This window comes from Syngnathoides biaculeatus, chromosome 8 (assembly GCF_019802595.1).
Source record: "Syngnathoides biaculeatus isolate LvHL_M chromosome 8, ASM1980259v1, whole genome shotgun sequence".
NCBI classification, from domain to species: domain Eukaryota; kingdom Metazoa; phylum Chordata; class Actinopteri; order Syngnathiformes; family Syngnathidae; genus Syngnathoides; species Syngnathoides biaculeatus.
The window spans coordinates 13,611,087-13,623,207 of record NC_084647.1 but is presented as its reverse complement, the minus strand read 5'-3'; the positions used below and the strand labels follow the sequence as shown (position 1 = coordinate 13,623,207).

Here is a 12,121-nt window from a genome sequence, read left to right as displayed (position 1 = left end):
TCTGGGCCGGGATTGGAGCGCCAGAGGCAGATGGAGGGGGGGGGGGGGGGGTCTGCGTGCCACGGCCGTCCCATCCCCCTTGATTCATTCCAGACTCGGCGACCTCACCCATCTCCTCGTCCCCCCCTGATGGGGAAGGAGAGCGGAATACGTGAGGGGGAGGGCCGCTTTTCTCCCTCTAACTGGAAAAGTGTAATAAATAAACAACAAAAAACAAAAAAACAACAAAAAAAAAAAGAACGCTAAGGGAATCAGAAGAGATATAAGCCTGCAGAAGAAAATGAAAAAAAAAAAAAGCCTCTCATCGTGGTTCCAGCAGTGAAGAACATCCACTCGCCGGCCAAATAAAAGTCAGCACCTGGATTCCACTAAGCAAATAGTTCACATCCTCCAATTGGATATGCACTGCACTCATTAATCGCTTTCATCTGGCCCCGAAATGCTTGGGAAACATGTTACTCCAGTATAGGACACGTGAGAAAACCTTCCTAGTGACAGCAATGCCACTTGATCCCGCATGAAGCACTTAGGAAATGGCGATTCACAAAAAAAAAAGGCATTTAAAAAAAAATAACATTATGTAACATGTGAAGCGGCTGGGATGACAATCAGCAACTCCAAATCAGAGACTTTGGTCCTCAGTCGGAAAAGGGTGGCGTGCCCGCTCCAAGTCGGGGATGAGATCCTTCCCCAAGTGCAGAAGTTCAAGTATCTTGGGGGAAGAATGGAGCGGGAGATCGACAGACGGACCGGTGCAGCGCCTGCAGTGATGTGGACTTTGTATCGCTCCATTGTGGTAAAGGGGGAGCGAAGTTGAAAAGCGAACCTCTCAATTTACCAGTCGATCTACGTTCCTACCCTCACCTATGGGCACGAGCTGTGGGTCGTGACCAGAGAACAAGATCCCGGATACAAGCGGCCGAAAGGAGTTTCCTCTGCAGGGTGTCCGGCTCTCCCTTAGAGATAGGGTGAGAAGCTCAGTCATCAGGGAGGGGCTCAGTGTCAAGTCGCTGCTCCTCTGCATTGAAAGGAGCCTGATGAGGTGGCTGGGGCATCTGGTCGGATGCCTCCCTGGTGAGGTGTTCCGGGCACGTCCCACTGGAAAGAGACCCCGAGGATGACCCAGGACATGCTGGAGAGGCTATGTCTCTCGGCTGGCTTGGGATCGCCTCGGGATCCCTCCGGAAGAGCTGGAAGAAGTCGCTGGGGAAGGGAAGTCTGGGTATCCCTGCTGAAGCTCCTTCCCTCATGACCCGACACGGAAAAGCGGTAGATGATGGATGGATGGATGGGTGATAATGTACAAACCCATTGAGAAAACCCATGGCTATGCCCACACGCAACACAAAGAACTTTGTAGCTTGGCAGTTATTGGCCTAAACAAAGTAGCTTGTAGCTTCAGTAGCTAACGGTAAAAGGCTTCAATTTAGAATCTGGACCAATGTGGTCTCATGAGTCTAGCTTTACCCTCGTAAAAGAGTAATGGGCACAAAAATCAGTGATGACCGTCCAAGAACTGTTTTAATGATCATCCGCGTTAGTGAGCCCGAAAAAAGGAGGGCAGCCGACTGCAAACGCATCCACTGAATGAACAGTGTTTTCTTTCAATGAATGTTCTGTGAGCGCGTCGCTGGAGGAACATGAGACATCGTTTTCACACATGCGTTGGCCACCGCGGAGTCTAGACCTTAACTCCGCTGGGAATTTTTGGAATGTGCCCGACAAGACTTTACACAGCGCTCGGACGACACGGACGCCGTAAACACAAAACATCCCGGACGGGGGCAAATGTTACAGTTCATAAATATTGCTAATTAAAACTAATTAGAAAGATTTTTTTTTTTTTTTTGCAAGAGGTAATGTGTGATGAACACGTTCATAATTTAATTTGATATGTTCAGATTTGTCGTTTAGCAGGACATTTGCCTCATTTGTCTACAGCTTCAGTGGAGCAATATATAGTAACAGAGACAATTTTTCATTTTAAAATAATTGTTTCTTAGTGGGTTGCACGGTGGATCAGCCGGTCAAGTGTTGGCCTCACAGTTCTGGGGACCCTGGTTAAATCCCGGCCCCGCCTGTGTGGAGTTTGCATGTTGTCCCCGTACCTGCGTGGGTTTTCCCCAGGCACTCGTTTCCTCCCACATTCCAAAAACACGCAACATTAATTGGACGCTCTAAATTGCCCCTAGGTGTGATTGTGAGTGCGGCTGTTTGTCTCTTTGTGCCCTGCGATTGTCTGGTGACCAGTTCAGGGTGTACCCCGCCTCTTGGGAGTAAAAAAAAAAACATAAAAAAAACATTAAAAGCATTAACTTTTGTTCAATAAATTAAATTTATGTGCAGTACATTTAGATGGAACGTGATTGGCATATTTTCTTTGATGACGATCATAGTCCAACCCATAAGGTAATTAATTAACAACCCATGTATAATTTAGTATGTTCAATTATCCATCCATTTTCTTTGCCGCTTATCCTCACGAGGGTCGCGGTGAATGCTGGAGCCTATCTGAGCAGTCAACGGGCAGGAGGCAGGGTACAGCTCAGAACTGTGAGGCCAACGCTTTCCAGCTGATCCACTGTGCCCCCCCTATATTCAATTCATTTAACATATACATTTTCGAAATGTGAGAGGAAGCCGGACTACCCAGAGGGAACCCACGCAAGCGCGGGGGCAACAGGCAACATTACACCTCAGAACTGTGATGCACATGTGCTAACCACCAGAATTTACTGTACTGCCAATGTAAACGAACATTGCAATAAAAATAAGATTTGGTACATTAGCAACACCTTCTGGTAATACGGAAATAAAACATGTGTTTTAATACAATATTCCAAACATCTATATATGTTTATCCCTACAAGTTGAAGGTATTTGCTTGCTGACATTATTGAAGTTTGTGCCCAAACGAGGTCACCGACTAGAGTTGTAGAGGATTATTGAAAGTGAAAAAAAATAAAAAATAACAGATGGCCTACGGGGAGCCACTCGACTGTAGTAAATCCCCTCCCAAAAACTAAGCTTTTGACATCAATATTTTAACGTCTGACCTTGAATTGTACTCCATAGCGGGAAGTGTAGCCCTTGATGAATATTTCATATTAGCGCCGCCACTTCCTCTCCGGAGGTCGCAAAGAAAGAGAGAGAAAGCTCGACACGGAGAGCAAAATCCATCAGCTTTACATCTTTATTCATATGTTCAGTCTCTACTTCACAAGAACCAGAAAGCCACTTTGTCTCTTTTAGTCTCTATGAGGCAAAATAAAATAAAATCACATAAAAAAAAAAAAAATCATCAGCAAGTCCAAGAAAGCCTACGCGCAGCGCAGGTCGGATTTCCTCTCTCAAGATTGTGTGGGTGTGTGTATGTACACTGCAGATATACACACATACACACAACATACACTTGGAGTATATATTTATCTCATGTAGAAATGTTACTAAAGATTCTCCTTGTAGAAGATGAAATAATTTTTCTAAAAAAAGAAAGAAAACTAAAGATACAGTAGAACTCTTGATTGATTCCATCAGTGTTCATTCCCTGAAGGTCCAAATCATTTTCCACGTTAAAGCAACCCGATGAAACAATCTGACCTGAATACGTTTTCATTTTGGAGTGACTGAAAAACTATGCATCAGCGTCATTTACAAATTTTTTTTTGGAATCTCACACCGGCTTTTGTGGTAAGAAACCAACGCGGCAGTGATTTCCATGGCGACCACAGATCAGCGACTGTCGCGGACTGCGTGATTTGTGGGCAGCTGCTAAATTGCTCACCACAAGCAAATACATTCACTAGCTTCTTAAAGGTCAACTGACATGCAAAGCATCATTTTTAGCATGTTTTTAATGGGCATGTCAGGAAGTTGTCGTATATGGATTTTTTTTTAGGGAATTATTTGGAGAAGAACTGGGAAGTGCCGTTTTTTTGCGGGAGCTGGGTCGAGTGTTTATATTGGATTATACCTATTGTACTGGTGAAAAATAGTTTTTTTCATCGTGTTAGCTAAAATGCCGGCTCGGCGCATTTCTGGATTTTGCTAAAAAAATCGGGTGGATGGATTCACTCTTCACACTTTTCCAAAAGACCCGGTTCGTCGTGAAAAATGGATTGCACAGGTGCAAAGGACGAGAGGTTTGTGGGTTCTAAATGACAGGTCGGTGTGTATACCTATTAAATAAAACAATAGTTGGTGGGGACGACGAAGATGTAAACCTTCTCTCAGAACGCAAAAAAAGATCCACATCATAACTTTAAATAAAGTACGTAAGTCAAGGGTGCTAAAGGTGTCGATGTGCGCGGGCCGGTGTTGTTCATCGCCGCTGCGGAGGTGGATCAGGTGTGGAGGTGGTTTTGCCGTGTGGAGGAGAAAGGAGCTCCCACCTCCACCGGCCACCGGTGTCTGGGCACCCCTGAAGTAGTTACTTTGCCCGGTATGGGTCCTCCGGAGTACGCTACATACTATCATAAATACTGCCGGGGAGTCTGTTGTTAGTGAGAAGTGATCCGGATGTCATCTAAATATGGCTCGAAACGATAGGGTAATATTGTCCCGGTCACGTCACTCGATTGTGAGATGTTCTCTTCTTTAAAAAGAGCTTCCGTGTCAGAAGTGGCGTCCGAAAATATCTGAAAATCTCTTGTTCCTCTCCCATAGCAGGTGCTACTACGCGTTTTCTATGGCGACTGCAAATGACGTTGCAGGCAATATGGCCGCCATTTGGATGTCAAGTGAGACTTCCGCAACTTTGTGCATTAATTTTCGTTCATTTTTTTTCATTGAAGCGAATCATATTATATGTAGTTTTCATAACAATATCAATTTTAAAATGTATATATGGCTGTCAGTTGACCTTTAAAGTACACTTTGCAACTGGTGCAGTATTATTAATGCCAACCTTGTTCTTACTGTTGCTTTAATAAAGGGTGTTGGTGTTTTTTTTTTTTTTTTAATTAAAAAAACAAAAAAAATCACAGTAGTAACTATTCCCTAATGAGTGTTGATTCATGCCAATTACCGTAATTTCCGGCCTACAAGCAGCGATTTTTTTCACACGCTTTCAACCGTGCGGTTTATACGGTGATGTGGCTCATTTGTCCATGTTTTCTAACGGCCGTAAAGGGGCACTCGAGCGGAAAAGGTGGAATATATGTGCCGAGGAAGTGACTTTTACCGGCCCTGTTACCACTGCTCTAGCGTTAGCGCTGTGCTAGCATGTTGCTGCTGTGTTACTGGCGTGTCTCAGTGATATTTACCTATAAATTTCATTTTAACTGACCCTGTTAGCTAGCGCGAACGTTACTGCTAGCCTTAGCGCCGCGCTACCAATAAACTCCGTCTGTGTACCGTCTTTCTTTGTAAATATCTCGTGTTTCAATGCGGGTACTTGCGGCTTTTACACAGCTGCGGCGTACGTATGTACCAAATGGTATTTCCTTTACAAATATACTCGGTGAGGCTTGTAACCAGTTGCGCTCCGTACGCCGGGAATTACGATAATAGCCATCAAAGTGTTCCACGGCACTGACAATACAATCTTTAATAAAATGCAGATACAGTAGCCTATACTAATCAATAGTATAGCTGGAGTAATCTAAGTGAGACTTTTTGTAAAAAATAAATAGAAAAGAGTAGTTGAATAGTCATTAAGTCAGTCCTTGAAATACACAGAGGGTTTTTTTTTTATATACTCGCTATCCAGCTTGATCAGATGTTTCTTAAAACAAAAAAAGAAAAATCATCTAAAAAGGTAAAAATAGTTCCCCATTTCACATTTTTCACGACATTCCGTACCATCGTATAAATGAAGCATAGATTCTCTTTATAACCCTTTAGTTTCTCACTCCCCGTCCCTCTGAAATATATATTTATATTAAAAGATGTAGCGGTGTAACACGTAGCAAAAAAGAAAAAACAAAAAAAAAAACTTCAAGTGAGCCCCCACACAGCAGGAGTTCATCCGTTTTAAGTCACAGACGCTTAAGATTCCTTTTCCTTCCTATACGTCACAAGCACAGAGAACACACACACATACACACAGAAGAATGCATAAATACACTTTTTGGGGGGCCAAAGTCATTCTCATCAAGCGCAAAATGCAAAGAAACGTTTGGAAGATGACGTCATCGCCGGCAACGATACCAAAGATGGAATAAAGTGCTTCTCTTGTTTTCTTTAGTGAAATGATTTCGACACCAGGAAGTTTGAATGTTTGGAAGTGCTTCCGAGTTAGGGCAGCGAAAAGGTTTTCCCTTTCAGTCATGCTCTCAAAGCCAGCCCACAACACACACACACACACACACAGTAATACTTCTTTGAATATACAACGGGGCTAGTTCTAGAACTTTCTCAAGGTCGTGTTCATTCTCATGCTTTCGCTGCAATCCCAGATAACCGCTTGGGGGAAAAAAAAATGGTCATACACATTGCAAGAAACAGTGGGACATTTTGGGATGGTTATGACTTGTGGCGTCGCCTTTGGTGGCCATTTTTGCATTTGGGGAGAGTGGGGGCAGCGTCCCAGCACATTTAAAAAAAATAAAAATTAAAGATCCATACCTTTTGATTTTTAACACTACAAATTAGAATAAGGGCCATTCTTAAAAGGAAAAAAATAAATCAATAAATTGAATATATAATTGGACAAAACGAGACCAGAAATTTAACAAGCGAAGACCAAATTTGACACACAAATAGAATAATTGTTTGTAAAATTTAATATAAATATGGGACAAGATCCTAAAGAATCACTTTATCGTTTAAATTTAGGATATTATAAATTAAACCATGTATATTATTTAATTTCTCTTTCTACTGTATTATGACTTTATTTCTTTTGAATTTATCCTTGAATTGTACTTGCATAAAATATTTACTTTTGTGATGAAATGATCATGCATCTGTGATATTTGGAGCCCTCATTCTAATTTGAATCTGTCACACTTTTGACATTATTCCTGTAATGTTACAATTACATTCTAGAACAATTATGACTTTTCTCTCATAGAAATGTACAACTTTGTCACTTTTTTCCTCCTAATATTGCGACTTCATCCTTATGTCTCATAATTATTAAAACTTTTTTGTAACATAACCTCGAATTGTTTTCTTGTAACGGTCCAATTTTATTCCCACAATGTTAAAATGTTTAAGCTTTTTAAATTTTATGACTTTACTGTGGTATGATTTCGAGACTTTTCCAACATCATGCTTCCATTTAATCAATTTAGAGCCCTCATTCTAATTAGAATTTTAAATGAAATGTAATTAATTTAAATTTAATTTCTCGCAATTTAGAGCCCTTATTCCAATTTCAATATGTCCCACTTTTGACATTATCCTTGCAATGTTACAATTTGGACTTTTCTCTCATATGAATTCACAACTTTGTCATCCCCCCCGCCCCTATTATATCCTCATATATCATAATTATTAAAACTTTTTTTTGGAACAAACCCTCGAGTTGTTTTATCGTAACAGTCCAATTTTATTCCCGCAATATTAAAACGTTTAGGTTTTTGAAATTTTATGACTTTACTGTGGTATGATTTTGAGACTTTTCCAACATCATGCTTCGATTTTATCAATTTAGAGCCCTCATTCTAATTTGAATTTTAAATGAAATTTAACAAATGTAAGTTTAATTTTTATCAATTTAGAGCCCTCATTCTAATTTGAATATGTCCCACTTTTGATATTATCCTTGCAATGTTACAATTTGGACTTTTCTCTCAATAGAAATTTACAACTTTGTCACCCCCCCCCCCCCAATTACAACTTCATCCTCATATATCATAATTGTAAAACTTTTTTGTAACTAAACCTCGAGTATTTTTCTTGTAACAGTCCACTTTTATTCCCACATTATTAAAATGTTTTGGTTTTTGTAATTTTATGACTTTACTGTAGTATGATTTTGAGACTTTTACATCATAATTCCTTCCATATTTTTTTTTTTAAATAATTTTTTCCCCTTTTCAGTGTGTCTCAAATATTCTGTCACACACATCCAGTCCATTTTAATAATTCTGCACAACTCTTCCAAAATCTTATCATGGGGTGCGTTCACCTTCGATTTGACTCGTCGTTTTGCGAGTGTTGATTTTGGAGTAACGTCCTGCGCGTCGGACTTTAACTGGGCCGCTGCCGCCTCTCTGTTTCCTTTTTTGGGAGAAAATGTCTCTGCCCCGAGTTATGAAGGCAACATCAAAATGAAAATGAGCAGCACATGCCAGATTTACTAGAATTGGGCTTTAGGGAACAATCGTTTGTGGTGGGTCCAATTCTACTTAGCAATAAGTGGCTGCACAAGGACTTTGTGACCATTCAAACTGGATTACGTTGGAGTCGTTTTACACTAAACGTGTCATTTGTGAGGTTGAGGAGTCAGCTGTTAGGCCGACCTAAATGATTTGTGCCCTATCAGCTACTTTTTCATCGAAAACCACGACTGGTTTACAGCAAGTGGATCGATGCAGTTCTCCAAACATTTGGTTTTGATTACAAACTCGTGCGGCGTCGCGTTCAAAACGCGTTCGATTCATTTTAAAAGGCGGTCCTGGCTGCGGGAACCGGGAATGGAAAACTGATTAAAAACAGAAAACGCGTGTGGAATGGTAAAAATGTCACACTCTACACGTACACACACGCGCATATAATCGCACAAATGCGCACTCGCGCTTGCACACTGGACATGTCACAGACATATCTGGCATGCGTTTCTTAAAGAGAAGAAAACCGTTTTGTTTTTTTTCTTTTAGAAATTCAACAGCTCTAGCGCTCTCTTTTCTTATGTACATAAATTAACAATAAATATAGGTAATGCTCATCGTATATTTTGAAATATATATATATATATTAAATAATGAAATGCTCTTATATATTTCAAATATATTCATAGAATTCTTTCTAATTTGAAACACTTCTAAAGAGATATAGTCACAGTTTAGTAATAAAACACGTAAGAAGACGTCTCCCTACTGGTCTGGCTGCAGTGTCCCTTTTCAAAGGTCTTCTCGTGGAATCATACATTCTAGTTCTACATTCGACCATCTGATCGATCGGGAGAGGTTCGGTGACACCGTGCGGAAACAAAACCGCGTCAAAGGGAGATTTGTTGGCGTCTACGTGTGTGCCTGCCTGACAGGGAACCAGCCCTGACAAAGACCACTCAAGACCAGATTTTGCAAGGAGGCGAAGCCGTGAGAAGAGACGCTGCAGCGCGAGGACCTCTAGGGGGAGGACGCGGAACAGTCGAGAGAGAGCAGAAAGACTCAGAACTCTCCGGATGAACCCTGTCTCTCCGTTTCCAGTCGCTTTTTGACACACACAGACCGGAACTGGAACCACGTGAATACTGACAGGAGTTGCTGAACGCATGCAGTAGTGTGAACGCATTCTCCCTGCCTGACCCCCAGGGTGACACACATGGCTTACAGTAGGATGGAGTCAGTGCTGCGGGAGACATCGGCTCAATTCCCCGTCTGTTCTTCGCCCGCTCTTCCCGTTCCTGGACCTGCTTTCTCTTTATCTCCCTGTGTACAGACTCATAAAAGAAAAAAAAAAACAAAAACAAAAGCGGTCCAATATTGCACAGCATGCCCTCGTGGCCTCGTTTGTGGCGGCGGGTCAGCGGTAGTGAGTCCTCTTGTCTTCGCTCTCCGAGCTGTAGTCCCTCAATCCGATCCCCCGCTGGAGGTTCAATAAAGAGTCTTTCATCTGATCAAGGTGGGAATAAAAAGGAAATAATGTCACAGCATGTTTATATTGAGTGAAGTTGGATTTACCACCTGAGTCTCTGCTCTACTTTTTGTCTTCGTAATCGTCCTACCCACTACCAGAGTCATCCAACACACCACCATCCTATGCTGTCGATTCCCCCCCGACCACTACCTTACAATCAGTAGCCTCCTTCAGATTACATTGTCTGCAGAGGCCATGACGTACGGATTAGAGACGGTGGCACTGAAGAATCGACAGGTTGCAGAAATTAATATGCTGAGGTTCTCGCTCGGAGTGAACAGGTTGGATACGATTAGAAATGAGCTCATTAGAGGGACACCCAAAGTTGGATGCTTTGGAGACAAGGTTCAATAGAGCAAACCTCGATGGTTTGGACATGTCCAGAGGCGAGAGAATGAGTCCTGCATTTTCTGCACTATAAGGAGCACGTAAAAGCCTTTAATTTTCCCAAAAGCCGACAGTGCGCCTTATAATGCGGTGTGCTTTATATATGGATCAATACTGAGCCTTTAGTGCATAACGTAACCCCAGCCTCTACTGTAGAGTTTATTCTATGCGCCTTATAATGCTGTGCGCCTTATATGTGGAAAAAAAGATTTAAAATAGGCCATTCATTGAGGGTGTGCCTTATAATCCGGTGTGCCTTATCTTCTTTTTCTTTTGGCTTGTCCCGTGAGGGGTCGCCACAGCGTGTCATCTTTTTCCATCTCAGCCTATCTCGTGCATCTTCCTCTCTAACCCCAACTGCCATCATGTCTTCCCTCACCACATCCATCAACCTTTTCTTTGGTCTTCCTCTCGCTCTTTTGCCTGGCAGCTCCATCCTCAGCAGCCTTCTACCAATATGCTCACTCTCTCGCCTCCGAACATGTCCAAACCATCGAAGTCTGCTCTCACGAATCTTGTCTCCAAAACATCCAACTTTGGCTGTCCCTCTAATGAGCTCATTTTTAATCCTATCCAACCCTCTCACACCAAGCAAGAACCTCAGCATCTTCACTTCTGCTACCTCCAGTCCTGCTTCCTGTTGTTTCTTCAGTGCCACCGTCTGTAATCCGCACATCATGGCCGGCCTCACCACTGTTTTATAAACTTTGCCCTTCATCCTAGCAGAGACTCTTCTGTCACATAGTGCGGAAAATATGGTATATTGGTAGAAGTTTGCTGAGGATGGAGTTGCCAGGCAAAAGAAAGAAAGAGAGGAAGACCAAAGAAAAGATTGATGGATGTTGTGAGGGAGGACATGAGGACAGTGAGGAGAGAGAGCAAGATAAACAAGATAGACTTAAATGGAAAAAGATGACACACTCTGGCGCCCCCTAACGGGACAAGCCGGAAGGAAAAGAAGAAGATTCGTCTGTTGTGGGATTTCTTTTGAAACCCAAAGGGCAATACAGACAAAAAAAACCAAAAACTTTTTGGGTGTGCAGGCCAGAGTAAAAAAAGTACTACTATTATTATTTCGCCACTATCTGGCTCCATCTTAGCGTCAGGGAGTTATGTTGAAGTGTTTTGAGGCGTTTCATGGAGATATACAGTATGTGGTGCTTTTTCTGCCATCTTGTGGCATTTATAGGCAATTGCAAACATTTTTTTTGTGGACTAAATTAGTCACAGATTTTCGCTATTAGGCAGAGCACAGTCCTGACCCCCACCCATTAGCGGGAGTTCACTGTACGGTAGCGGAGCCGATAAAGAGCACCGGTAATGACGTATAACTCGATCCGACACACAGAATCCAGCAGGTCTAACCACTTCCCGTCGGTCGGGGTATATGGTGAAGGGGAATTTCACAAAGAAAATTCAAAGTTCTCCAATGTTTTTTTGTAACGCGAGATGTCAACGCAGAACCACTGAGATTTGATGTTCAGGCTTTGTTCATATAGGATAATATATTTGTATTAATAAAGGATATACATGGTCACTTTCGACCAAAGTTAAATGGAACGATGGTCGAAAGAGACTAGCCATAAAGAAAACAATATCTTAGCAAGCTTGCCTTCAAACAATCACATCTTTAAACTGTAGTTAAGCTTATTAATGTAGCGTACACAAGAAGTCAGCTGATCTGTTTTCCAAGAGTGTGCACTTAGTTTTTATCTATTTTTGTTTGTGACAACATTGCCACGGCCGGTACAGTTAAAAAAGGTTTGATGATGTTGATAGTTTGATCGACTCTAACCATTATTCATGTAGCGGTTTCACTGTGCCAACTTTGGTTTCCTGCAGCTCAATCAAATGTGCAAACTGGTCACCATCTTAGCCACTCCTGATGAATTGTAATACAAGAGCTGCATTCAAAAATGTATTGATCAATATAGGAGGTAGGAACAGAACTCTGGTAAAACGAGGTTCCCCCGTACAGCATGAT

At 41.9% G+C, this 12,121-nt stretch overlaps 1 protein-coding gene across 8 annotated transcripts in view; it reads right to left on the bottom strand.

The window, feature by feature from the left end:
• Positions 1 to 3,184: 3,184 nt before the first annotated feature.
• gramd1bb (GRAM domain containing 1Bb) overlaps positions 3,185 to 12,121 on the bottom strand; it is a 102,024-nt gene continuing 93,087 nt past the window's right edge. For all 8 annotated transcript variants that reach the window (XM_061827321.1, XM_061827322.1, XM_061827323.1 and 5 more), the window contains one exon: positions 3,185 to 9,726. In XM_061827321.1, coding sequence (XP_061683305.1) covers positions 9,637 to 9,726 — 90 coding nt within the window. In that variant the 3' untranslated portion in view covers positions 3,185 to 9,636. The remainder of the gene's footprint in view (positions 9,727 to 12,121) is intronic.